Genomic DNA, 23,898 nt, shown 5'->3' with positions numbered 1-23,898 from the left:
CTGAAAGGAAAATCGTGGCTTACAAGTAGCTGCTATGCAAACCGAACGTGCTGCTGTCAGCTCAGGCAGCGTAGCGAGCTAGGGTGAGATTCCATGGAATCGGGGGTGGGTGGGAATCATGGGGTCTTTCCCCTCTGGGGGAGGCTGGCTCTGAGCTGGGCCCGGGGGGGGAGGGGGGGGCTAGCTGATTTAGGGAGGGCAGGGGATTGAATACAGGGCGCCATCCCCCTACAGATCCTGTGGGTAACTGCAGACCAACTGGTACCTGCATCCCCCAGGCAGCACTGCTGACACTGACCAGATGGGGGCTCCCTTAACCCGCACACCAAGCGACTGGCACTAAGTCTTGTCCCCAGGACCAGGGCGCCTGGCTGCTGCATGAGGTGCCAGGTCTCAGCTCAGCCCTGAGGCAGCTGGCTCCAAACCCAGAGCGGAGCAGTTGCCTGGCGCTGGGCGGAGATGCTTAGTGAAGTGCTGCCCGGGTGTTACTAGCTGGGACGTTCCACAGCAGGCCCCCGGAATAAACAGCCCCCCCCCCACCACACCCCATGGGAGGCTGTGTCCCAGCACCAAGCAAGAGATCGCTGTGTAAACAGCCCCTGCCCCCCACTCCAGAAGCAGCCACATCTCAGCACCAGGGGAGCTGTGTGTGAACGGGCAGAGCGCGGCAGGAGCCCCTGGCTGGGGAGCAGGGGTTGGCGCTAATGTTTGAAGGACATTGCAATCTGGCATGGCAGCTCCTTGAGCCGCTCCCACCAGCTCGTTACGCTGCCGGGGTCGTTAATAATTCAGCTCCCTCTGTGCGGTAAGAGAATTAATACAATACTCTGCAGCTGTGCCTGCCGCATGACTCTCAGCCCCGTCACCCTGGCCTAGGACTGACCCACCCCTGCCTAGGGCCTAGGGGACGGTCTTTGGGCTGGGAGATCATGGGTCTGGTCTCCCCTTTTCTACTCTCTGCGGATAATAGTTCTCTGCGCTTCCGAACCCATGTTAGTGGGAGGCCACTAAACACACACACACACACACACACGTTGTTACCATGTCAGTCACTCCACTCTGCCGCGCTGCCGCTCTCAAGGGCTGTCCCCTATTGACAGGGCGTGTGCTACCCTGGCCTCTCCACCGGCTCGCAGCAGGATCCCCACGCCTCTGCCAAGCCCACCACTTAGGCGCCCACAAGGGTGAGCTCCGCAGCTCTTCAGCTCCACGACCCGGCCTGCTGGCTCCAGCTGTGCGCTCGCCACAGCACGCTTCAGGGAGCCACGCACTCCGGGAGGCTTTGCCAGGACACAGCGCAGCCCGCTCAGAGCAAGCTGAGGTGTATTAGTCCCTTGGCAAAGCTCCTCAGGGAGCTCTTAGGGCAGTGTGGCGAAGCCAAGCTCAAGTGAGAGGTGAGAGCCCAGGCTGCCAACGGCCCCAGCATGCGTCCAGCTGAGGCTGCCCCGGGTCAGGGGGGCAGAGGATGTGGCAAACCCCTGAGCAACACAGCTCTGGCAACCTACACTTAAAGGGTCGCCCAGGCTCAGCCAGCCATGCTGGGCTGGGAGCCCCCTTGGCTTGCAGTGCCTGGGTACGGCTGCACTTGGAGCTGGGGTGACGTCCCGACTCCCTACGGTGGCCACGCATGGTCCTGGAACATGTTGGACCCTGCATCCCACTAAGCTGGGGCTGCTCTAACTGCATCCGTCCTGTTCCCCACCCCCTGCATGTACATGTTGCTGAAATGGCCTGGACCCACGCACGGGAGGCCACGCGGCAGGAGGAGCGGCGCACTGGTAAAGACAGCGTCCCCTGGCTGATACCGGACAAAACCACGGCCGGGTTTGGCCCAGTATCAGATAGGGAGCAACCCCCCTCCCCACCCCAGCAGATTGTCTCTGCCTACCAGACTGGGGGGAGAGGGGAGCTCGGGGCTTCTGCCCTGTGGTGGGTGGTGGGGGTAGGGGCTTCTGCCAGAGACAACTGCTACCTGCTGAGAGTGGGGGGCACAATTTAAAGGTTCCCCCCAACAACTTGAGTCACATCCCCCACACACACACTTGCCCTCAGCCCCTCCCTGCAGCTCCCAGCTGTTTGCCGCGGCCGCTCCCCATGGCTGCAGTTCCCAGCTTGGTGGCTCCAGTAGCTGCCGTGCAGGGAGGGGGCCCAACGGCACCATGTGAGGCCAGCAAATCCTGGCAAAAATTGTGTGTGGGCGCGGGGGGCACATGACTACACACCCCCACACGCATCGCCTCTGGCTTCGGCCCAGCAGGGAGGGGTTCAGCAGGAGTAGGGCTGGAGCCCCGGCAGGCCCCTCTCGGCTGGCCAAAGCCCCAGCAGGCGCGCCCCGGCTCGGACAGCTGACGATTGTCATACGTGGCTCGAAGAGTCAGTAAGTTTGGCCCCCCCCAATCTAACTCATGGAGCCAGTGCGTGAGACTAGCTGGGGCGGCACGGGCCGCGGCATGGGGCAGCCATGCTGGGTCTGTGGGTGGGGGGAGACGGGTTTGCACGCGGAGCTGCTAGCCCATGCTGCTGCCTGTGCTACCCTGGCTAGCCCGCGAGCTCAAAGAGAGCTAGTGCCAGCACGTCTCTGCAAGGTGGAGTGTCACCAGGGCCTGTGTCCCTGTGCGTCCCAGGAGCAACCTTGACAACCACCCTGTTCGACCCACGAGCCTGCCCCTCGCGCCCGCACTGGGCCTTAGTGCTCCAGCCTAGGCTCTTCCAGTCATGCGCGCTGATGGCTGGTCAATGCCTGATGGCACATTCAGCCCCAGCCCCTACCCCCTGCACCAGGCCAAGCAATATAACCCCTAGAGCCAGCCACTCAAAGAGAAACTGAGTCACAAAACCCCTCATGCACCACAGCTGTGCACAAGCCACGCACCTGGCTGTGTGATGTGTAACCACTAGACCCCACAAGTCCTCACTGCCAGTCCGTCCCCTCCCTGACTAGACCCACGCCCCTCCTTGAGCAGGAGAGCCCCCAAAAGCCGTGACTCACAGCCCCCCCCCCTGCTCTAACCACTAGACCCCCCACGCCCTGAGCTGAGGATAGAAGCCAGGAGTCCAAAGGCCCAACCTTGTAGCAAATAGGCGGGTGGGTGAGAGCGAGCTGCCCTCCTTGGGCAGTCTGCGCTATACAGAGGATAACAACCTACTTCTGCGAGTCCTTTACCTCAAGAGGCCAAGGTCTGGGCTGTGGCTGTGAAGATTTTAGTTCAGTGCCCAGTGATGACCCGGTTGGATAGGAGATCATGGAAAGGACGACTGCCAGGGTCAATATTACAGGTACCCTTTAGCCTGGCATTTCCTCCACCGGGCGTGCTTGACACATTGATTAGCTCACCTCTCCATCCCCATACATCCTGCTCTTTCTAGCCTCATACACACTCCTCTCTACAGCTATCTGCTCCACCCACCCCTCTAGCCCCTCATCACCCTCCCCCACACGCCTAGCCCCGTCCCACCCCCGCTGCTCCGTCCCACCCAGCATAGGCTCAGGGACTTCAAGGCCAGAAGGGACCATCATGCTCATCTGGTCTGAGCTGCACATCGCAGGCCACAGCACCGCACCCACCCACTTCCGCAATGGGCCCAGCACCTCTGGCTGAGATACTGAAGGCCTCAAATCAGGATTTAAAGCCTTACCCATCCCTCCCGTACACAGCCATCCCCGTACACCCCCCCCACACACACCCGCCCAAGAGCCTTGCCAGCCCTTTGCACTGTTCTGAATGCCACCCCCTTCACCCGCTGCTCCAGTGGGCTGGTAAATTAAACTCCACTCAAGGGGCCCGCAGCTCTTCATGGGCGGCTGGGCGCCCCCTCAGGCTCATGCACGGGGAGGCTGCCAGCCCCCGGGAGCAGCCATCTGTAGAGAGCTCCTGCCTGCCATCGCTACTAGCAACAGAAATTATTCCAGTTGGGAGATGGAGCCTTTCCCCTCTGCGCCAGCTCCAGGGCAGGGTGGACTGCCTGGTTGGCTCAGGGGGGTGGGCACTGGGACATGGGGGGTCCTGTCTCCTCTAGAGGGTGCCAACCCCAGGCCCTGTGCGCAGTTCGCTGGCCCCTAGGGTGGCAGCGGGCATAGGGGGATCACACAGGCACCGAGCTCTAGTAACTCGGCAGCAGAGCAGGCAGTGTCCCTTGCAGCTCACGCAGGGTTGTGGCTTTGTGGGGGCAGATTCTCTGTCGGTGCTGCCAGCCTGGGGGGGCGCCATGGGTCCGATGGGCACGTGTCCCGCTGGGATCGGCGACCCAGCAAGCGCTTTGCCCACAGGCCAGCGGGCGAGCTGGATTTCAGGCTGAGAAGCTGCCTTTGCTGAGGATCGCTCAGTACATTGCTGCCCCTCTGGGGAACAGGGCCGGGATGGGCTGTTTGCAGTGACATGGAGGCTGAGGCGTGCAGTTTGCTTACTCAGCTCACATCCACCTCAGCACAGGGTGAGTAACCATCGGAACATGCCCCTAAGGGACACGGTAGAGCCTCCAGCTCCTGATGGCTCCAGGCCCAGCCTGGCTGCCCTTCTGGTAGATGCTTTCGTCCAACTCAAGTGCTTGGGCTCCAACAGGGGGAACTGGGTGACAAGCTCTGGCCTGTGCCATCCAGGAGGTCAGCCTTGATGAGCCCAATGGCCCTAAACTGCTACAACTCCATGTGGCCTTGGAAAGCCACCCGTGGGGGCTGTTATCTCAGGCCGAGTGCGGGCCACAGAGCGGGTGGGAGACGTGCAGGGCCTCGCTGTGGTGGGGCAGTCGACGGGTGCACGTCCCCGTGCTGTGCCCCCCCCCCTCGCCTTGCCCGCTATAACCCTGTGGTCTCCCTGGATCTGACCGCCACGGTGGGCACGTCGCCAGCGTAGCGAGTCAGAGAAGTTCACGATGCCCAGCCTGTTCGATGCCCTGGGCTGGGTGATGTGCCCAGCCCAGCCCATCCAACTGGCACCAAGGGGGTCTCTATGCCCGTCGTCATTCCTGGGCACCTTGCTGGCCCTTTGCTTGCCTGGCTCATGAAGCCAGACACTGGTGAGTTGGACAGAAACAACTCAAGGGTTAACTCCCACCTGAGCGAGTGCAGGGTGCTGGGGAGCAGCCTTGGGTGATCAAAGGCTGAGAGGAGGGGCCGCTTGCCAGCCTCAGGAAGGCAAATAGCCAACAGCTGGGGCTTGCTGGGCACTGCAGAATTCCCCGCCCCGACCTGGCTTCGTGCAGCGCCCGGTGCCAACTCGGTCCCTTCCCGACCAGCGAGTGCCGCAGAACAGTGATGCCAGGAAACACGGAGTGCATGGAAACGGCCCCGCAACTTTAACTCGGCCCTTTCTGACCAACCCACCCAGAGACCCCCTCTGTGCTTCTGGCCATGGCGCTGCACTCAGCCCGCGCCTGCTTCCCAGCCTGACCCACCCGCCCCTTCACCCTGAGCCGACTGCTAACGCCGGGCCGCCACTCGCCCTTCAGCAACCGCCCAGAGCAGGCCCAGCACTCACCTGGCCGCTGACACTCCCCGTGCTACGAGACCCCTGGGCCCGGCTAGCAACACCCACAAAACGCAGAGCTGGAGCCAGGCCCGCTGGGGCTCCCAAGAGGTGTTGTCACAGACTCGCCAGCCCAGGGCGCCTCCTCCTGGGGAGACCCTGCATCGCAGTCCCTCTGCCTCACTCTCCTCTGGGCTTTGGCCAGCTGGGCAGTGACTCGGCGTCCGGGCAGGCCACACGGAGAGTCCAGACCCATGGCCCAGCTCAATTACTCCCACCCTTCCCGCCGCAGACACCGGGCTCTAGCCAGCGCACTACTTCCCAGGGCTTGCTCCCTGGCCTCCCTTCAGGGACAGGGCCCAAGCGCTGCCTGCAGGCCCCTCTGCGGTGCCTTTCGCAAAGAGGAAACACCCAGGTGCCCCAGAATGGGCTAATTGGCCTCTCTAGCGCCCCTTAACCCTATCACTGCCAGGGTGAGGTACACACCCCAGCACAGTGCACATGCGCCATACACGAGGCAGGGGAGGCAGAGGCACTCACCCCCTCCCCACACAGATCAGCTCATGGGCCAAGTACAGCACTGCCAAGCTGTGCCAACTAACCCCTCCACCGCTCACTACAGCTCCACCTAGCCCAGGGCCTGCAGCTGGCATGCGTGCAGAGACTCCACAGCGGCGATTGCCTGCTCCACAGCGGGCAGAGTTACGGCTGAGTGGGCGCTCCCCTCTAATATCCATCAGCGTGGTGGGGGGGGAGACCCCCACTGCTGGAGGGAGGGGTGTGTGGGCACAGGCGTCTGCTGCACTCAAACAACTGGCTAATACTGCCAGTGCCAGAGCTGGGCAGGCGCAGGACACTTTACATTGCCAGCGGGCAGCAGCGCCATCTCTTTGCACACCAGCCAGGCTCTGCAGGGGGCATGCTGGCACAGAGCTGGGATTTGGAACGGGGGTGGGGGGAGCTAAGGGCAATTCTGGGTGTGATGGCACAAAGCCCCTGCTTGCCAGAGCCTGACACAGACGTCCCAGGCCAGCAGGGCCCGCTGCCTCCTTTCTTGTAGGATGGCAGCGCGGCTGGCGCTAGGCATTGCTCTGGGAAGGGCGCAGCCCTTGGTTTGCAAATCTGGCCGGGTCCCTGAAAAACCCAGAGTTCCTTGGACTAACCAGCCAGCTGGACAATCAGCAACTGGCCACAATTGGACGGGGAGGGGCTGCCAGGCTGAAGGAGTCCGTGATGGGACCCAACCTGGGTGGGCTCATGCAGCTGATCCAGGGAGAGGGGGGCAATACCAGGCTGGCGGGGCCCATGGGTCTGATTGGAATGGGGGGGGGTGGATACCAGTGGGATAGCTGCTGTCTCTGCTCTGGCTCCATTACTGCCCCCTAGCCAAGCCATGGTCCTGGCTGCCCCCCTTTCTGTGGGTTCTGGTAGCATCCCCCCTCCCCCCCAGCTGGGCTATGGGAACACGTAGTTTGTGGCCAGTGGGCGGGGGGGCAGCCAGACTCTGCATGTACAGCTAGACAAGCCTTAGCCAGAGGGGACACGCCGTGGGGTGCTCGGAGAGCTGCAGGCAGGGGTAGCCAGGGGCCGCTGGACAGGAGTGAGGCGCACTGCTCAGAGCTCGTTCAATTCCCTGATTTTACTAGACTCACAAACAGACAAAGATACAAACTCACAATTACTAACAAACTGTCTGGCTCGTTTCCCACAGCCAAACTGTAAACAAGATCCAGGCCCTGGCACCCCAACATCTCCTACTACACCCCTGCCAGGACCCACTGCCCCACCGCTGTACATGCAGCGGGTGGGGGACAGGACGGATGCAGTTAGAGCAGCCCCAGCTTAGTGGGATGCAGGGTCCCCTCTGGGGGGAAGCTCCCCACTAAGCTGGGAACAGGTCCCTCTACCCATCCTCTTGGCACTGGGGATTGGCAGAGTCCCCCAATATCTACCCAAGGAGGAGAGGCAGCCACCCCCACCCCCAGATTTAAAGGGATTGCAGTTAGTATGTGGGGGGGAAGCTGGGTCTTTGGCATCGCCCCGCTGCAGTCACGGTGAGGGTAGGTGAGGGGCGGGGGGAACGCAGCCCAGCTGGTCATATGTGGGGTGCAGACCATGGCGTGGCCCTACCCCATTCCCCCTGACCTAGGGGCTCTGCTACGACACCCCCCTTGGGGAATGGATGCTGTGGGGCTGGCAATGCAGGTGGAGGGCTGGAATTGCCCTGATCCTGGGGACCCCAATGCCCAGGTGTTCTGTGGTGTGTAAAGGTGGTGTTGGAGGGGAGCAGGTAGGGGGAGGGGGACCTGGTGGGTGTGTGGGGCTCTACCGGTCAGTTGAGCCACAGAAAAGAGGGCAGGGGGAAGACACAGCCTCCCCCTCCCCCATTAAAGCATTTGTACCTCAGCCCCCCGCCTCAGGACAGCAGCACAAATAAGGTGGAGGATTGGGGGTGGGGGGAATTCAGATAAATCCTAATTCCCTGATCAACATTCTCCAGTCACCACGATCCCCCCAGCTGTCCAGGTCAGTGACAGCTCTGCAAGTGGGGGGAGGGGAAACGGTGGCATGGAGGGGCCTGGGGAATTGGCGCTATAGGAATGGAAGATTCCCCCCCCCAACTCCTAGATATGTCCGAGGAGGTGTCTCCACCCTGAATCAAAGCCGGTGCCCAGATTTTATGTCATGGATATTTCTCCCGAGTGTGGTTGGGGCCCTGGAGTTGAATGAGCCTGCCCCCTTCCTAGGCATTCTCAGGCCCCACAGCACAGGTCTCCTGTCAGCCCCGGAGACTCCCGGAGTGGGGACAGCTGGGATTTGTAATGTAAACACCTTCCCCAAAGCAGCAGCAGCAGCCCGGGAGCAAACCTCACTTCACGCAGGAACAGCTGGGGATGGGGCCAAGGGGGACTGGGAAATCCAGAGCAGAATGGTCCTGATGGGATTGGTGGGGGCAAGGAATGGAGCCGCCCCTGGCTTCTTCCTGAGTGTGTGTGGCGGGGGGGATGGACGGGGATGGCACCGAGGTTGAGAAGGGGGGGGGGCACATGACTCCTGCTGCCCAGCCCCCTCAGAAAAGCACAATGGTAAAAAATCCTGTCTGCCCAGCCTGTGGGCAGAGCCTACGGGGGACTGGACACGGCCCACAGAAGGGAGCTGCCCGCATCTCCCCCAAGGCTTCGGGAAAGGAGCAGTGCAAAGTCAGTGCCCTGTGGATAGCTGGCTGCCCCTCGAGGGGGGGGAGCATTGGGGACTTCTCCGCAGGGGGTGGGGGCTTCTTCGGAGCATTTGCCACGTGCTGCCCACGTCCCAGGCCACTGCTGGGAGGGAGCAGGCGGTGTCCAGTCTCCAGGCAGCAGGGCTCAGTCACTAGTCCTGCCCCAGTGTTGGGTGCCCACCAGGGGCACTGTCTCCCAGGGACTCAGTGCTGGATAGGGCCCTGCCCAGCCCCCAGGGGGCGCTGTCTCCCAGGCACGGGTGCCCTGCAGGGGGCGCCGTCTCACAGGCGCGGGCTGCTCTGCAGCAGCGTGGGGAGGGCACTGTGCAGGGAGGCAGCCGTCTTGCGCGAGGCCTTGCGCAGCAAGGGGCTGTCGGGGTGCTGCTCCCGCAGATGGAGCAGGTGGCCCTCCTGGCTGTCGGCCGTGCAGCCGCACTCCTCGCACACGTAGAGCTTGGCCCGCCGCTCCTTGTAGGCGTAGCGCTGCTGCACCCCGTGGATCTTCTTCAGGTGTGACTCCAGCGAGCAGCGCTGCGTGAAGGCCTTGTCACACAGGTGGCACTTGTACGGGCGCACGCCTGCAGCGGGGGAGGGGGACGAAGGGTTAGCACTCCCTGTGCACATTCACCCCTCACATCTCCCTTCGTCCCCGGGGACCTAGCCCCCCTGACTCCCACCTGCACAGATCCAGCCCCACAAGAGCCCCCACTGCCCAGAAACCCAGTAAGCCCCCTGGTGTGTGCACACAGACAGACACAGCAACCCCCAATCCCAGCCCCAGGGGCCCGTTCGTTCTACCAGTGCAGAGAGTGGAGAGGGGTTAAGAAATCCCCCAGAATCCTACATGTAGGGCTAAGGGGTGGGTCCTGTAGCCAGGGCTCACCTGTGCAGGTGCTGGGGCAGGGCTAGGGGGGTGTCCCAGCAGAGGCAGGGCTCTCACCTGTGCAGATGCTGGGGCGAGGGGGCGTGTCCCAGCAGGGGGGCTCTCACCTGTGCAGGTGCTGGGGCAGGGTGTGTGTGTCCCAGCAGGGGGGATCTCACCTGTGCTGGTGCTTGGGCAGGGCTGGGGGAGGGTGTCCCAGCAGGGGCAGGGCTCTCACCTGTGCAGGTGCTGGGGCGGGGGGGGGGGGGCCCGGCGGGGGGGTCTCACCTGGGCAGGTGCTTGGGCAGGGTTGGGGGAGGGTGTCCCAGCAGGTGCAGGGCTCTCACCTGGGCAGGTGCTGGGGGAGGGCTGGGGGGGCAGGGCTCTCACCTGTGTGGGTGCGGACGTGGCGTTTGAGGTCGAAGGTGTCGTTGAAGCCCTTCCCGCAGTAGGGGCACAGGTGGCGCTTGACCTCGCTGTGGCACTTGAGGTGCCGGTTGAGCATGCGCTGGTAGCTGAAGCCCTTCTGGCACACGGGGCAGGAGAACAGCTCGCCCGGCCCCGCGCCCAACGTCACCTGCCGGGGGCGGGGATGGAGCTGTCAGACATGGAATCCAAGGAGGGGATGCCCAGTGGTGGGGCTCTGTCTCCTCCCCCAGGCTCAGAGACACCCCACCACCACCTGCAGCCCTAGGGAGCCGTCCCAAGCACCAGATCCTCCACTGCTCCAGTCCCCTCCCCAAACCATCCTCCACTTCCCTGGACACTCACAAACAGGGACCCCACCCTTCCCCCAAACACCCCTCCCCCCACAGTCTCTGCCTCCCAGCACCATGGGACAGCAGGGGAGCTGGATGTCAGGATTGAGGGGCATTGGCAAAGCTGTGTGGGCGAGGAGCTCAGGACTGGGACAGAAGGAAGCTGGGCATCGGGAATGCCAGGTGCTCATGATCATGCTCAGACCCTCCCTTGTACCCAGCCACAGTGCAGTGGGCGAGAAGGGGGTTCTCTGGGCACAGACGGATCCTGAGGTTCCCCTAGGCAACCAGCCTGCACAGCCCAGATGGGCCTCATGGGGTCCCTATGCACCCTTAGCCCGGAAGAGCCCCCGACTCGCCTGGCCCCCAATCCATACCTTCATTTTGGGCCGCGGGAACCCATTGTGCTGCCCAGCTGGGGGCACCTCCCCAGGGAGCTGGGCAGCCGTGTAGCTCGGATCTCGCAGGGTCAGGTCCAGGGGCATCGGATACGAGGGGGCTTCAGCCACCGAGGGCTCCAAGTCCTTGCCCAGGGCACAGCCCCCCAGGCAGACTAGGAGAAAGCAGAGGGGAGGGTTATTGGGGGGCTTTGCTCCCTAAGATCTATGTTGGGGGATACAGGTAGTGGAGGGTGGGAATCAGGCCCGTCCCTCCAGGGCCATATGGGAGATGAGCCACCTGGGCTCCGCACGGCCCCATGAGCTTGCAAGCCCCCCAGCGGGCCTCACCCATCATCCACCTGACCCACACTGCATGCAACGAGGGTGATGCCCCAGCAGTGGGGAGTTTCCAGGGGATCCCCCTTCCCTGGCAGGCTCGCCACCCCACCCTCACCCCCAGTGTTCACTGTCTTCCCTCTCCCCTCCCCCCACCGATCAGAATGGAACCAGGTGAAAGAGGCGCCAAGTGGAGTCACCACCTTGGGACAGCCATTGGCTTGTTCACACTCCCCCCCTCCCCGCCACCAGAAACGGAGCAGCCACGGACTGGGGAGGGGCGCACCCTGGCAGCCTGGAGACGGGGGGGGAACTGGGCCAGGGCCATGGCAACACAGGAGGAACCCCCCACCCATACCCAGTCCCCACCCCCCGAGCCAGCCAGTCCCCCAGCTCTGTGATGGATCAAAGCCAGCACCCCCCCAGAGGAGAAGGGCTCCCATATCCTTTTCCCCACCCAGACTGGAGGCAGTGCCCCCCAAAGGGGAACCTCCCTGTACCCCATTGCCTAGTGCTGCAGTAAACAAGCCCCTGGAACCGGTTCCCCGAGATGTTATTGGAAAGTCCGGCCCAGCCCAGGCGGTTAATTGAGCGTTTCCACCTGGGTGTCACCTGCCCCTGGGCCAGCTGGGGAGGCGGGGGGGAGGGGGGTAGAACTAGTCCAGCTAGCCAGTCACCCCAGCACTCCCCTCCACAGCAGAACAGCCTCAATACCTCTCCCCTGCCTCACAGGGTCCAGCCCCCCCACCTGTCCAAGGCTTTTATCCTGCAGCCCATCACCATAGCATCCCGGCACCTTCCACAGGAAACCAATAGCAACACAAAGGTCCCTAGTGGACTCCATGGAGTCTCTGGCCCTTCTCCCTTTACAGGGTCAGAACCCTGCATGGGGAAAGGGGTGATCAAATTGTGAGTGTCACTGAGAGCAGAAAGGCTCCATCAAAGAGCCTAGGCTGGATCCGGTGAGGGATTTCCAGTGGTGATAGGGAAGCATTAATGCCCCTGGCCGAGGCAATGGGAAGAGCTCAGCGGGAACACCGTGCGCAGTTCTGGTCACCCGTGTTCAGGAACAAGGGATCCAAACTGGCCCAGTGCAGAGAAGGGCTCCCAGGGTAATCAGGGGAGAGGAGACTAAAAGGCTGGGCCTGTTAAGCCTGGCCAGGCAAAGGCTGAGCAGGGATCTGGTTGTGTCTATAAATATGGAGGGAGGGAGAAGGTCTATTGAAGCTAAAGGACAGTGTTGGCTCAAGAGCAAATGAGGATAAACTGGGCAGGAATCAATTGAGGCTGGAGATAAGAAGAAGGTTTCTACCCATCAGAGGTGAGATGTTCTGGAAAATAACACAAGAATGGCCAGACTGGGTCAGACCAATGGTCCATCTAGCCCTGTATCCTGTCTCTGATAGTGGCCCGTTCCAGATGCTTCCGTGGGAACGAACAAAACAGGGCAATTTCGAGTGATCCATCCCCTGTCATCCAGTTCCAGCTTCTGGCAGTCGGAGACTAGGGACACCAAGAGCATAGGGCTGCGTCCCTGACCATCTTGGCTGATAGCCATTGATGGACCTGTCCTCCAGGAATTTACCTAATTCTTTTTTGAACCCAGTTATACTTTTGGCCTTCACAACATCCCCTGGCAATGAGTTCCATAGGCTGACTGTACATTGTGTAAAGAAATACAGTCTATTTTTATTTTAAACCTGCTGCCTGTTACTTTCATTGGGTGATCCCTGGTCCTTGTGTTATGGGAAGGGGTAAATAATTCATGATTTTATAGACCTCTATCACATCCCCCCTTAGTTATCTCTTTTCTAAAGTGAACAAACACCATCTTTTTAATCTCTCCTCATAGGAAAGCTGCTCCATCCCCCTCATCAGTTTCATTGCCCTTCACTGTACCTTTTTCAATTCCAACATCTCCTTTTTTGAGTTGGGGGTGAGCAGAACGGCATGCAGGATTCAAGGGGTAGGCGTCCCATGGCTTTCTATAGTGGGATTATGATATTTTCTGTCTTATTACCTTGCCCTTTTCTAATGGGTCCTAACATTCTCTGAGCATTTTTGACTCCCACTGTCCCTTGAGCAGATGTTTTCAGGGAACTACCCGCAGTGACACCAAGATCTCTTGCCCTGAGTGGTAGCAGCTAATTTAGACCCCCATCATTTTGTGTGGATAGTTGGGATTATGTTTTCCAGTGTGCATTACTTTGCACTTACCAACACTGAGAGCCCAACCCAGCTGAGGATGGAGCTGGATGCATGTCTGTCAAGGGGCTGGGTGGCTGTGATAGCAGGGCCTGGGCACAATGGCGCAGGAGGTCCCTTTTACCTGGTGTTGGAGAGGAAGGCTTTGCAGGGTTTCCTAGAGCTGGTCAGACTCTGGGCTAGCCTGGTCTCTGGAGGACCGTTGCATGGCTGGGTCCTCTCCCTAGAGAACGCTTTGTCCCTAGCTCATCTTCATGCTGGGTGATGGGATCTGCACGTCCCCAAGGAGTGCAGCGCTCACTGCGGTTTATAGATCAAATATGGGCTTTGGTGCAGCTGGGGCATGATCCCCTAATTGCTTTGAAAATTAGGACCAAGGCTTTAAACTGACACCAGGAGTGAGCTGGGAGCCAGTGGAGAGACTCAAGCACAGACCCGAGCTATGAAAAAGGGAGGCAGCTGCTTTCTGTACTGGCTGGAGCCTGTGCATCATCTTCACATGCAGCTTCAGTGAATTAATAGATACCAAGGCCAGGAAAGCCCAGTGTGATCATCTAGTCTGACTTACTGTAGTACCCAGGCCATAGGGCTTCCCTGTATTAATTCCTGGCTGAATGAAAGCAGATCTGGTGCTGCTATGGGAGAGAGAGGGGGATTATCTGGACCTCTGCCATGGGAAGTTCTGGATTTTCTCAAGTTGTTCTGCAGCGTTTCCCCACCAGCTCGCCACACAACGGCCTGAAATTCTGACCCCTCTGCTAAAGTTGCTAGAGCCGGGGGCCGTTCCTGGAGACTTTCGCAGGGGGGTCATGTATAAAGCCAGAGGTCTTCCTTCTACGTTTGTCTGCCACTGAACAATTACATCCTACTACGTATGCCCCTGGGGGCAAGGACTGTACCGGGCTGTACAGCACCAAGCGCAACAGGGTCCAAATAGCCATCAGAGGACAGCGAAGCACATGCGTGGCCAGACATAGAAATGTGGGGCTGACCTCGAGGCGTCACCTAGTCCATCAGCCCCTGCTGACGTAGGACCAAGGAAACCCCAACCATCCTGGACGGGTGTTTTCCCAAGCCGGTCTTAACCCCCCCCCCCCCCCCCAAGGACAGGGCTGCTACAACCTCCCTTGGGAGCCTGTTTGCAGGATCAGGGCCTGTGTGTGTAAATAGATTCCAAGGCCAGAAGGAACCGCTGGGATCACCTAGTCTGACCTGTGAAGCGTAAGGAAGCCCTAGGACCTGTGTGAAAGCCGGGCTGAACTTGAGCAGATCTTCTAGAAAGCCAGCCAGTCTTGATTTAAAAATGGCCAGTGACGGAGAATCCACCCCAGCCTTTGGTCTGTTGTTCCAACGGTTAATTACCCTCACGGGTACCAATTTGCTCCTTATTTCCCGTCTGAATTTTTCCAGCCTCAATTTCCAGCCATTGGATCTTGTTAGACCATTGCTAGATTGAGGAGACCCTTATTAAATATTTTCTCTTCCCCCGTAGGTAGTTATATACTGGGATCAAGTAATTCCTTAACCTATACTGTGTTGAGCTAAATAGACTGAGCTCCTTGAGTCTCTCACTACGAGGCATGTTTTCCAATTTGTTAATCATTCTGGTGGCTCTTCTCTGAGCCCTCTCCAATTTATCAACATCCTTCTTGCATTGTGGCCACCAGAATGGGGCACAGGATTCCAGCAGTGGTCACACCAGTGCCACATATAGAGGTAACAGAACCTCCCTAATCCTATGTGAGCTTCCCTTGTTTATACAGCCAGGGGTTGCATTAGCCCTTTTAGCCACAGCATTGCACTGAGAGCTCATGTTCAGCTGATTATCCACCAGGACACCCTTCTCCCAAACCTTTCTCAGAGTCACTGGTCCCCAGCATAGAGTCCCCTCTCCTGTAAGTATGGCTGCAGTCTTGGTTCCTAGCTGTATACGTTTATATTTGGCTCTGTTGAAATGTATATTGTTTATGGGTGCCAGCTTACGAAGTGATACAGATTGCTCTGTAGCAGTGACTTGTCCTCTTCATTATTCCCCGCTCCCCCTCTCCGTCTGTCATGCGCAAGCGTCATTAAGGAATGTTTTTTTGTTTTCTTTGAGGTCCTTGATAAATGTTAAAAAGCACAGCACCAAGAACCAAACTTAGTGGGAAACTAGAAACAGCTGCTCACTGCTGAGTCCCTGTTTACTGTTACATTTTGGGTCCTATCACTTAACCCATTGTCAATCCATTTCATTGGCCGTATTGATCTGGTATCATTCTAGTTTTTTTTACTCACAATATCATGACACCTAATCAAATGCTTTACAGAAATCTACATCTATTACATCACCACTATGGCCTTTGTCAACCAAACTTTCAATCCCACCAAAAGAGATATCAAGTTCATTTGACAGGATCTAGTCTCCATAAACCCAGGTTAATTGGCATTCATTATCTCACCCTCCTTTCATTTTTTATTAATAGAGTCCTGTATCAGTCACTCCCTTATCTTGCCCAGGATTGACATCAGGCTGACAGGCCTATAACTGCCTGGGTTGTCCCATTTACCCTTGCAGAATATTGACACAATATTCTACCACTGACTCTGGGAGAGCAGTAGTCACAGAATATCAAGGTTGGAAAGGACCTCAGCTAGTCCAACCCCCTGCTCAAAGCAGGACCAATCCCCAGACAGATTTTTGCCCCAGATCCCTAAATGGCCCCCTCAAGAATTGAACTCACAACGCTGGGTTTAGCAGGCCAACACTCAAACCACTGAGCTATCCCCTGATAGATAGGCTAGGAGTCAGCTAGGACTCCTGGGTCTCATGTGCTATTTCTACCTTGGGGTGGGGTGGGATGAGAATCTAGTGCTGTTCACACGGTAATGGTGAGGAGAGGGGATCAGCCCCCTCCCTTGCTGTGACTTGGAAAGGAGTGGCCAGGGCTTAAGACAAAGGGGAAGGCCAGAAATGCAGGCGGCAGACAACACTGCTCCCCCACAGGAAATTCCCCAGGAACTGATGCTGGGATCCACCTCTCCCGCCCCATAGGAGCATGGACCAGGAGCACCAGGTCAGAGATGGGATGCACTTGGCCCCCAGAGCCAGTGACATGCAGGGGCCTCCATGGCCCTGGCTGCCATCTGATGGCTCCCACAGACAGTGAGAGACAGTCCCTGCTCCCAAGAGCTCACAGTGTAAAGAGTCAAAGGGTGGGAGGGAAAACTGAGGCTCAGAGAGGGGAAGGCCCATGCCCAGGGTCAGTGACAGAGCTGGGAATAGAACCCAGGGTCCTTAGACCCAATGCCAGATCATCTGGTCCCACACAGCTGCTTTGCTGAGCACGTAGGAGATGGGAGGAGTTTCGCATGCAGAGACAGCTTCCAGGAGCAGCACTTCCCCCTACACCTGCTGTGCTAACGGAGTCACTGGGACCCACATTTCTAATGCCCTCCCTTGAGCCTCCCAATCATATCACAGCCTGATTTAGCCATGCCAGAATTCACAGAGGCAAAGGTAGGACCAGGATTCAGCCCTCCCTCCACCCCCAGAGCTGGGATAGAACCCAGAAGTCCCAGCTCCCAGACCCCTCTGCAAGTGTCTAACCTGCACTGGTGGATATTTAAGCTATTGGCTCCAAGGGATCGTGCCAATTTGAAGGGAGACCCCAAAGTAGGGCTGAGAGGCTTATCTGATCAGAGGGGGCAGCAAAGCTTGACCCATCAGGGGGAGGAGACAGGATTAAAGGGAACCAGGACCAGCCAATCAGTGAGTTAGTAATCTGTCAAGGGAGAAGTGAACAATACTGAGAGGGAGTAGTGGATAGAGCTGGGACTCAGGACTCCTGGGTTCTATGCCAGCTCTGGAAGAAAGGGTCAATTTCTTTCCCCTCATTGGCTCTCCGTTTTCCCTCTGACATGCGACAAAGATCAAACACAGGCCCTGAGGATGGGGTGGGGGGCATCAAACTGAAATCAGGCCCCTTTGGATTAGTTAATGACCCAGATGGATGCCAGGTTCTGCCAGGAATCAGCAGGTTGGAATCCACAGACAGCTACTCATACAGCATCCGGGTATTAATTACCAGCTAATTACAGACTCCAGGGCCAGGCACTCCCAGGCAGGGTGCTAATACACACTCCCTGCGTGCTGCAGGGTGGGTCATGAGCCAGGTACTCAGCGTCCCGTTGATTTCATTGGGGGTCCTTGCTCAGCAGCCCTGATTCCCCTCCCACCATCAGATTTACAGGTCCCCTTACTCTGATAATCTCCAGCAGCCCTCAGGGCCTCTATGCCCAGCTCTGGGGAGGGATAGCTCAGTGGTTTGCACATTGAACTCATAACCCTGGGTTTAGCAGGCCAATCCTTGAGGGGGCCATTTAGAGATCTAGGGCAAAAATCTGTCTGGGGATTGGTCCTGCTTTGAGCAGGGGGCTGGACTAGATGACCTCCTGAGGTCCTGTTAGACCCTGATATTCTATGATTCTACCCTGTGCCTCAAACCCCTGTCTGTAAAATGGGGATAACCTCAACAGCCATAGATTTAAAGGGACCTTTAGACCATCTAGTCCCCCTGCACTGAGCTCAGTCACTTGTGTTTGACTAAAGCATGTTCCCAAAAGGCATCTAGGCTTCTCCAAGAGATGGAGATGCCACCCCTTACCTTGGCCATTTGTTCCAATGTTAATCACCCTCACACTTAAACACCTGGGGCCTCCTTTCTCACTTGAATGTGTCTGGCTTTACCCACCCATTGGTTCTTGTTCTGCCTCTTGCAGCTAGATTAAAGGCTCTTCAGTACACTATTTGCTCTGTTACCAAGTTACCTCTCAACCTTCTTTTTGAGAATTTAAACCAGATTACTTTCCAGCCAGAGGCTTGAGCTCATGTTCTCCAGCCTTTGAGTTTAAGGTCTATCTGGATCCTAGACAGGTTGAACAGTTAGAACAGGCCCAACCTAGGATTTCTTTGCTTGCATAAGATTTTTTTTTTAAACTCCATTCAGTCAAACTTTGAGACCATTCACTTAAAAAAAAACATTCAATTAAACTGGTTTCTAAAGCTCCGCTCACTGGCGCATTCGGCCAGCACCCTGCACTCACAGCTCAAAGATCTTTCAGTAGCCCCCAGAAGAAAAATGCTCTCCCAATACCTGTCTGCCCACCAGCACTGAGGTACCTGGGTGCTGCACTGTCTAGAATCTCCCCCACATGCACCTTAAGTGCTATCGTCCCCATTTTACAGATGGGGAAACAGAGGCACAGGGAAGCTAAGTGACTTGCCCAGTATCACAGGGGGAGTCTGGGGCAGAGCAAGGAATTGAACCCACATCTCCCAAGTCCTATGCTAGTGCCCTAATCACAGCACCAGCCTCGCGCTTTACAATGTAATAGCTGGCAAAACATCCCTTAGAATTAACGCTATGGCAGGGATTCCTAGTGGCTTGAGCAGAGTAAACCCAGGAGTCCTGACTTCTAGTCTCATTCCCAGCTCTGTGAAGGAAGTAGGGTCTGGGGGAGGAGGGGAGTCCGGACCCCTGGATTCTGTTCTCAGCCCAAAGAGGGGAGTGAGGTCTAATGGTTAGATGGAGCCAGGACTCTGGGATACAATTAGTTCTGGTGTTCCTATCCTGACTCGCCAGTTTGCAGCACTGCCAGGCCCTCCCCCCTCACCGCTGGGAGCCAGCATCCCCACGCACCTCCCAGCCCCTTAGCTAACAAACAAGCTAATCCCAAGAGGGAGTTTAAACATTAAAAGCCACTTCCCTAGCATGGCCGCTGGAGTTCTGCAGAACTGCGCTTCCCCCACTGCCTGAGCAGCCACCCGGCTGGGGCGCCCCCGACTGAATGGCCAGGAAAGAAAATAAAGAAGTTGGAGGCTGGCCTGGCAAAGATTCGCAGGGGAAGAGCAGTGTCCAAAAAACGCTGATTGGAAACCCTGGTGGGTCCCTGTGGGGATCCTGGCTCCGGTCCCTAGACACACACACGGGCTCTCATCCGCAGATCAGTTAAGGAAATGAGCTGAGTCCAAAGGTCACCCTCCTGGAATCCGACTCTCGCCACCAAGAAACCGTTGCAGACCCTTCCGTGCAGAGAGGGAGCACGGACTCCTTGCCCCCCCCCCCCATTCCAGCCGGCCTGGAGCTGTATGTCAGGGCAGTGCCATTGCTTTGTGTGGCGAGCCCCACTCCCTCCAGCCCAAGCCACTTCCCCTCTTTCCCCAGCGCTGCTGTCCCCCAGCCTCCTGTGCGGAGTTTGGAACAGGTGACTTGCCACCCCAGCAGCAGGCACGATTCGGAAATAGGGACCGTGTGCCATCCACAAGCATTAACGGCAATATTTCTAAGAGCTCTAATCTCCAGCAAGGAAGGCTGGTCTAGTGGTTCGGGCTCTTGCCTAGAACTTGGGAGACTTGAGTTAAATTCCCTCTCTGCCACAGACACCCCGCGGTGGGACCATGGGAAGTCACTTAGCCTCTGGGTGCTTCAGTTTCCCTTTCTAAGCAATGGGAATGATTGCCCTGTCCTGTCTCCCTTGAGGGTTGTGAGGTGCTCAGATAGCAGGTGTTGGGGGGCAGATAAGTATCTGCACAGATCTAACACCCTTCCTTCAGTCAGACTCACCTGGTACATAGATCTCTCCTCTCTCTTCATCAGGCAATTCACTCCAGTTCCTCTTGCCCACAGACACACAGGATTTTTTCACTAAGAAAGCCCGAGGCATCTCTGAGATCAATTAAATTGCCTGGGATTCTTAAACAGATCAATAAATAAATACAAGACTTCTCCCTCTTAGCATAAAAACAGGGAAAATCTTTCCCCCAACTTGGGAAGGGGCCTTTTCCTTTCAAATAAAATAAAAATAAAACAATAAATCAGCAGCGAGAGGGATTTCCAGGGAGTATGTGAAGTTGCAAGAAGAGCAGCGAACAAAGTTTCCTCCACGTTCTAAGGATGGAACGTTGCAACAAGCCAGGCCCGCAGCGTTCTGGGGATGGACCGTTGGGTCCTGGTCGGTTTCACCCAGCGCCGTTCCTTCGCGCTCTGGTCAGTTTCAGCCTCCCAGCAGGTACAGCCGCGGAAGTGGCGGGGGAAGCAACCGGGGCGGGCTACGGAGCAGACAGGCTCCCGTGGTTCTCCGATAACTGCTTCCCTGCCGGGAGAGCCAGGACTTTTGCGGGCTCCGATCCGGAGGGACAGATCGGATCGGGAAGGGGAAAGAACTGTACCTGCGCTGAGCTCATTAGCGAGTTTGTTTTTGAAGGAGGGGGTGGGGATGGCGCATGCGTTTGGAAATAACGGTGTCACCCACCTGTGCGCTACCTGCCCAACCGGTTCCCTGCCAGGAGGAGATTGTGTGACACCCACAGCTGGGGGTGCCCCCCCCCTTGTTCTCTTGAAGCTTCAGCGTTTCCGAAGAGGGAGCCGCTTGGGGCGGCGGGTTGAACAGGGGCGTGAACACACACTCCTGGGGGGAGTGCAGCGGGGGGGAGCAGGGGGTGCAGTGAACACGCTGTGCTCGTGAGTGCGGATCCGTCCAACCCAGGTTGACCCAAACAGCTGGATCTTGGTGCCATTGAATTTAACACCAGGGAAGGTATTTTCTTGGTTCAGGTCAGTGATTGGCCATAAGGACTTGGCCACACTTCAGTTGTTTTAAACCAGTGTCGCTCTTCCCCCACCCCCACCTGCCCCACTGTATCACCCCCCAATGCACACAACACTGGACTGGTGTGAACAGCAACTTACACTGCATTGGCCTGGTGGTGGAGGTACTGCACCACAATTCATAGTGAGTTGCACTAGTGCAACCTTCTAGTGTGCATGTGCCAAGGTGGTTTGCATGAGTGTGGTCTGGTGTAAAAACCACCTGCACTGGTAGGGCTGCATTAATGCACCCACGTAGGTGCAAGGACCCACTGCCCCACTCTGAGATTTTCCATCAACTAACAGGCCCAGATCTCGCTGGGTGGTCCCCAGGACCCCAAGCCTATCTCTCAGCGGCTGGCACAGGGTTTTGCCCATGCATAGGAGCTGGCAGAATCAAGGAGGGGGCCTGGCTTCATGGCTGCCCGACTGGGCACACCTTGCCCCTGATCACTAGTGGCGCTGAGCTCCCATAACCCCGCATTGTTCCCCTCTCATTTAGGCATGGAAATAAGCTGCTGAGATCTTTCCACGGGGCTCGGCGCCCCCGTCTCTTATGACAATCCCCCCAAAATTAGACCTCACTGGTGCTATGGATCCCTGTGCAAAATCCACCACCTCCGTTGTGAGGCACTGAGGCCCTGGGAATCAGGCCTCAGATGTCTCATGATGGGCTCCTGCAGCCAACAGTAGATGTTAGTCCCAAGAGCCCCAGGGGAAGGGGTGGGAAGGAGAAGCTGTGCTGTTTATTCCGGGGTGCAGCTCAGCTCCATCTGGAGGCGTCTGCTCCTGTTTCAAGGGACAAGTCAGCGGGGTGGTGCTGGTTGCGTTAGAAGGGAATGTCAGCACGGCGTGGGTTCGCGGGATGGAGGTTAGCCAGGCTGCACTTAGCCAGGCCGGAAAAGCAACTTGGCAGGAATCATAGACTCGTAGGACTGGAAGGGAGGTCATCTAGGCCAGGCCCTGGCACTCACGGCAGGACTAAGTATGAATGAATTCCTCCACCGAGACACACGCATAGCGAGGGCATCTGCAAAGGTCCATGGAGCAAATTTTAACACGCAGGATGTTCAGAGTTCAGATCCCGCACACGCACCCCCAGCAGTTCTCCCCCTCCCGCATGGAAATAGAAGCACACACCCCAGAAACAGATGCATCCCAGGTCTCCAAAGCACTGAGTTTGAATGTGTTGGAGGGGGGATTTTGAGGGAAGGGTGTGAGGGGAGGGGTGTTTTGCGGGGGAATATATGGGACTGGGGGATGAGATGTTCTGGGGTGAGTGGTTGCGGTGAGCAAGGGATTGTGGGGGAATTTGGGGTGGCATTTTGAGAGGCTTTGGGGGAGAGTTAGAGCAGGGAAGGCTGGGAGTCAGGGCTCCTGGGCTCTATCCCTGGCTCTGGGAAGAGAGTGGGGCCCTGTGGTAGAACAGAGGGGGCTGAGGCTCAGGACTCCTGGGTTCTATTCCTTGCCCTAGGAGGGAGTGGGGTTAATTGGGCTAGAACAGGGGGGCTGGGAGCCAGTACCCCTGGGTTCTGATCCCAGCTCTGGGAGGAGAGTGGGAGAAGCAGGGGGTAGTGAAGAGGTTTAGCCATGACCCACCCATCACAGCACTTAATCCCATATAGGCCCTTCTAACCTGTCCCCCGCCTCCCCGAGCGGCTGCTTCGTGCAGCCCAGCAGATTCCCCAGCCTGGGAGGGGGAAGGAACTGTTTGTGATTCACCCGCTGCTCAGGAGAGCCGGAGCGTCGGGCGGATGCTGGAAGCCAACGCCTGGCGGGTGCGGGGGGAGTGGGGACGAGGGCCGCGGGCCCCGCTAGGCCCAGCTCCAAAGAATCTTAATTGCAGCCGGCTTGGCACCTGTCGGCCGAGATGCTCCTGTCCTGGCACACGCAGCACATTCCTGGGGCCAGGAGTCCCGCAAGCCAGGCCTTGACACACATAAACCTGGGAGCGGAACACAGGCACTTCTTCAAGGGCTGCTGGCTCAAATCCAGGTCCAGGATGTGGGGACTGGTTGGCTCAGAGGGGTGGGGGATGGGACACGGCCTCTCCCTTACCAACTTGGGGCTGGATGGGAACTGGTGCCCCCTAGAGGGGAAAGACCCCATTCCCTCCTCCTCCCAACCTGGATTGGAGCAACAGGCCCAGAATATGTGCCCCTTATCTGGGCGGGGAAGGTATGGACCCATTAATTATCTGTCCAGTCCCGCTCACGACTAGTACCAAGGAAAACCTTGAGGCCTGAAACATATAATTATCCTGCCTATGTTTCCTATAGTGGCCCTGTCCCATAACACGCCAGAGAGGGGCAGAGATCACCCCACCCACAGCTGCAATGCGGCCAGCCCTGGGGTGGAACGCACTGGAGTGGTGGAGTGTAACAGCACACAGCAACGCTACACAGCACTGGCAGCTGGGGGCGGGTGGGGGGAGAGAGGTGGTCCAGGTTCAGTCTGAAACTGGGGCACAGAGAGGCAGAACCAAGTCAACAGAGCAGGGGTTTGGCCAGGACACTGGAGTTCACACCCCAGCATGTAGGGAAAGTGCCAGGAGGTTTAACAACCATAAATGGGGCAGGGTCATGGTTTTACATCTCACTCGAAACAGTGAATCACAGTGATAGGAACAGCACAGCAGCCCCCCCCCCCCCATGAAGTGGAGAGTACCCCCTCTACTGAGCTCCCCCCTGGTGCTGCACTGGGGCATTGGGGTCATCACTGGCTGTGAGAGGAGGGTACCCCTAATGAGCCCTCCACCACACTCCCTGCAGCACAGCGCCCCTTCGCACTGCAGTTGACCACTGGGGCCAGCGGTGACTGAGAAGGGAGAGCACCCGCTACCCACTCCGTGCAGCTCCTTAGTGGTCTCCCCTCCCATCCCAACTGAAACCAGTCCTGCTTAGCCTGCCATCTCCAGGCATCCCAGCATAGGCAGGGCTCCCGCTGCCTCCTGAGCCTCAGCCCACAGGCAAAGCGGATGTCAGCATGTCTTGGATGTGGGAAACACCCAGGGCCAGGCAGGTGGTGCCAGCCCAACGGGTTCAACCAAA

The 23,898-nt window shown here is 58.0% G+C and overlaps 1 protein-coding gene across 1 annotated transcript; it reads right to left on the bottom strand.

Annotated features, from left to right (window-relative positions):
• Positions 1–8,961: 8,961 nt before the first annotated feature.
• OVOL1 (ovo like transcriptional repressor 1) lies at positions 8,962–19,925 on the bottom strand. Its single transcript, XM_024217795.1, has 4 exons — positions 19,826–19,925; positions 10,677–10,852; positions 9,932–10,118; positions 8,962–9,257 (listed from the first exon to the last, which is right to left on the bottom strand). Exons 1-4 carry the CDS (start codon positions 19,923–19,925, stop codon positions 8,962–8,964), a joined length of 759 nt encoding a protein of 252 aa, XP_024073563.1.
• Between the last annotated feature and the right edge of the window lie 3,973 nt (positions 19,926–23,898).

Source organism: Terrapene carolina, unplaced genomic scaffold (assembly GCF_002925995.2).
Source record: "Terrapene carolina triunguis isolate 2854851 unplaced genomic scaffold, T_m_triunguis-2.0 Scaffold89, whole genome shotgun sequence".
NCBI classification, from domain to species: Eukaryota; Metazoa; Chordata; order Testudines; family Emydidae; genus Terrapene; species Terrapene triunguis.
Note: the sequence above shows the minus strand (reverse complement) of the source record. Positions and strands in the feature narration are given on the sequence as shown.

Coding starts and splice junctions, on each gene's coding strand:
- OVOL1 (XM_024217795.1), bottom strand. CDS start 19,925: ATGCCTCGGGCTTTCTTAGTGAAAAAATCCTGTGTGTCTGTGGGCAAG. Junction 10,853..19,825: donor AGGAGAGATCTATGTACCAG/GTGAGTCTGACT, acceptor GCTTTCTCCTAG/TCTGCCTGGGGGGCTGTGCC. Junction 9,258..9,931: donor CCACGTCCGCACCCACACAG/GTGAGAGCCCTG, acceptor CCCCCGCTGCAG/GCGTGCGCCCGTACAAGTGC.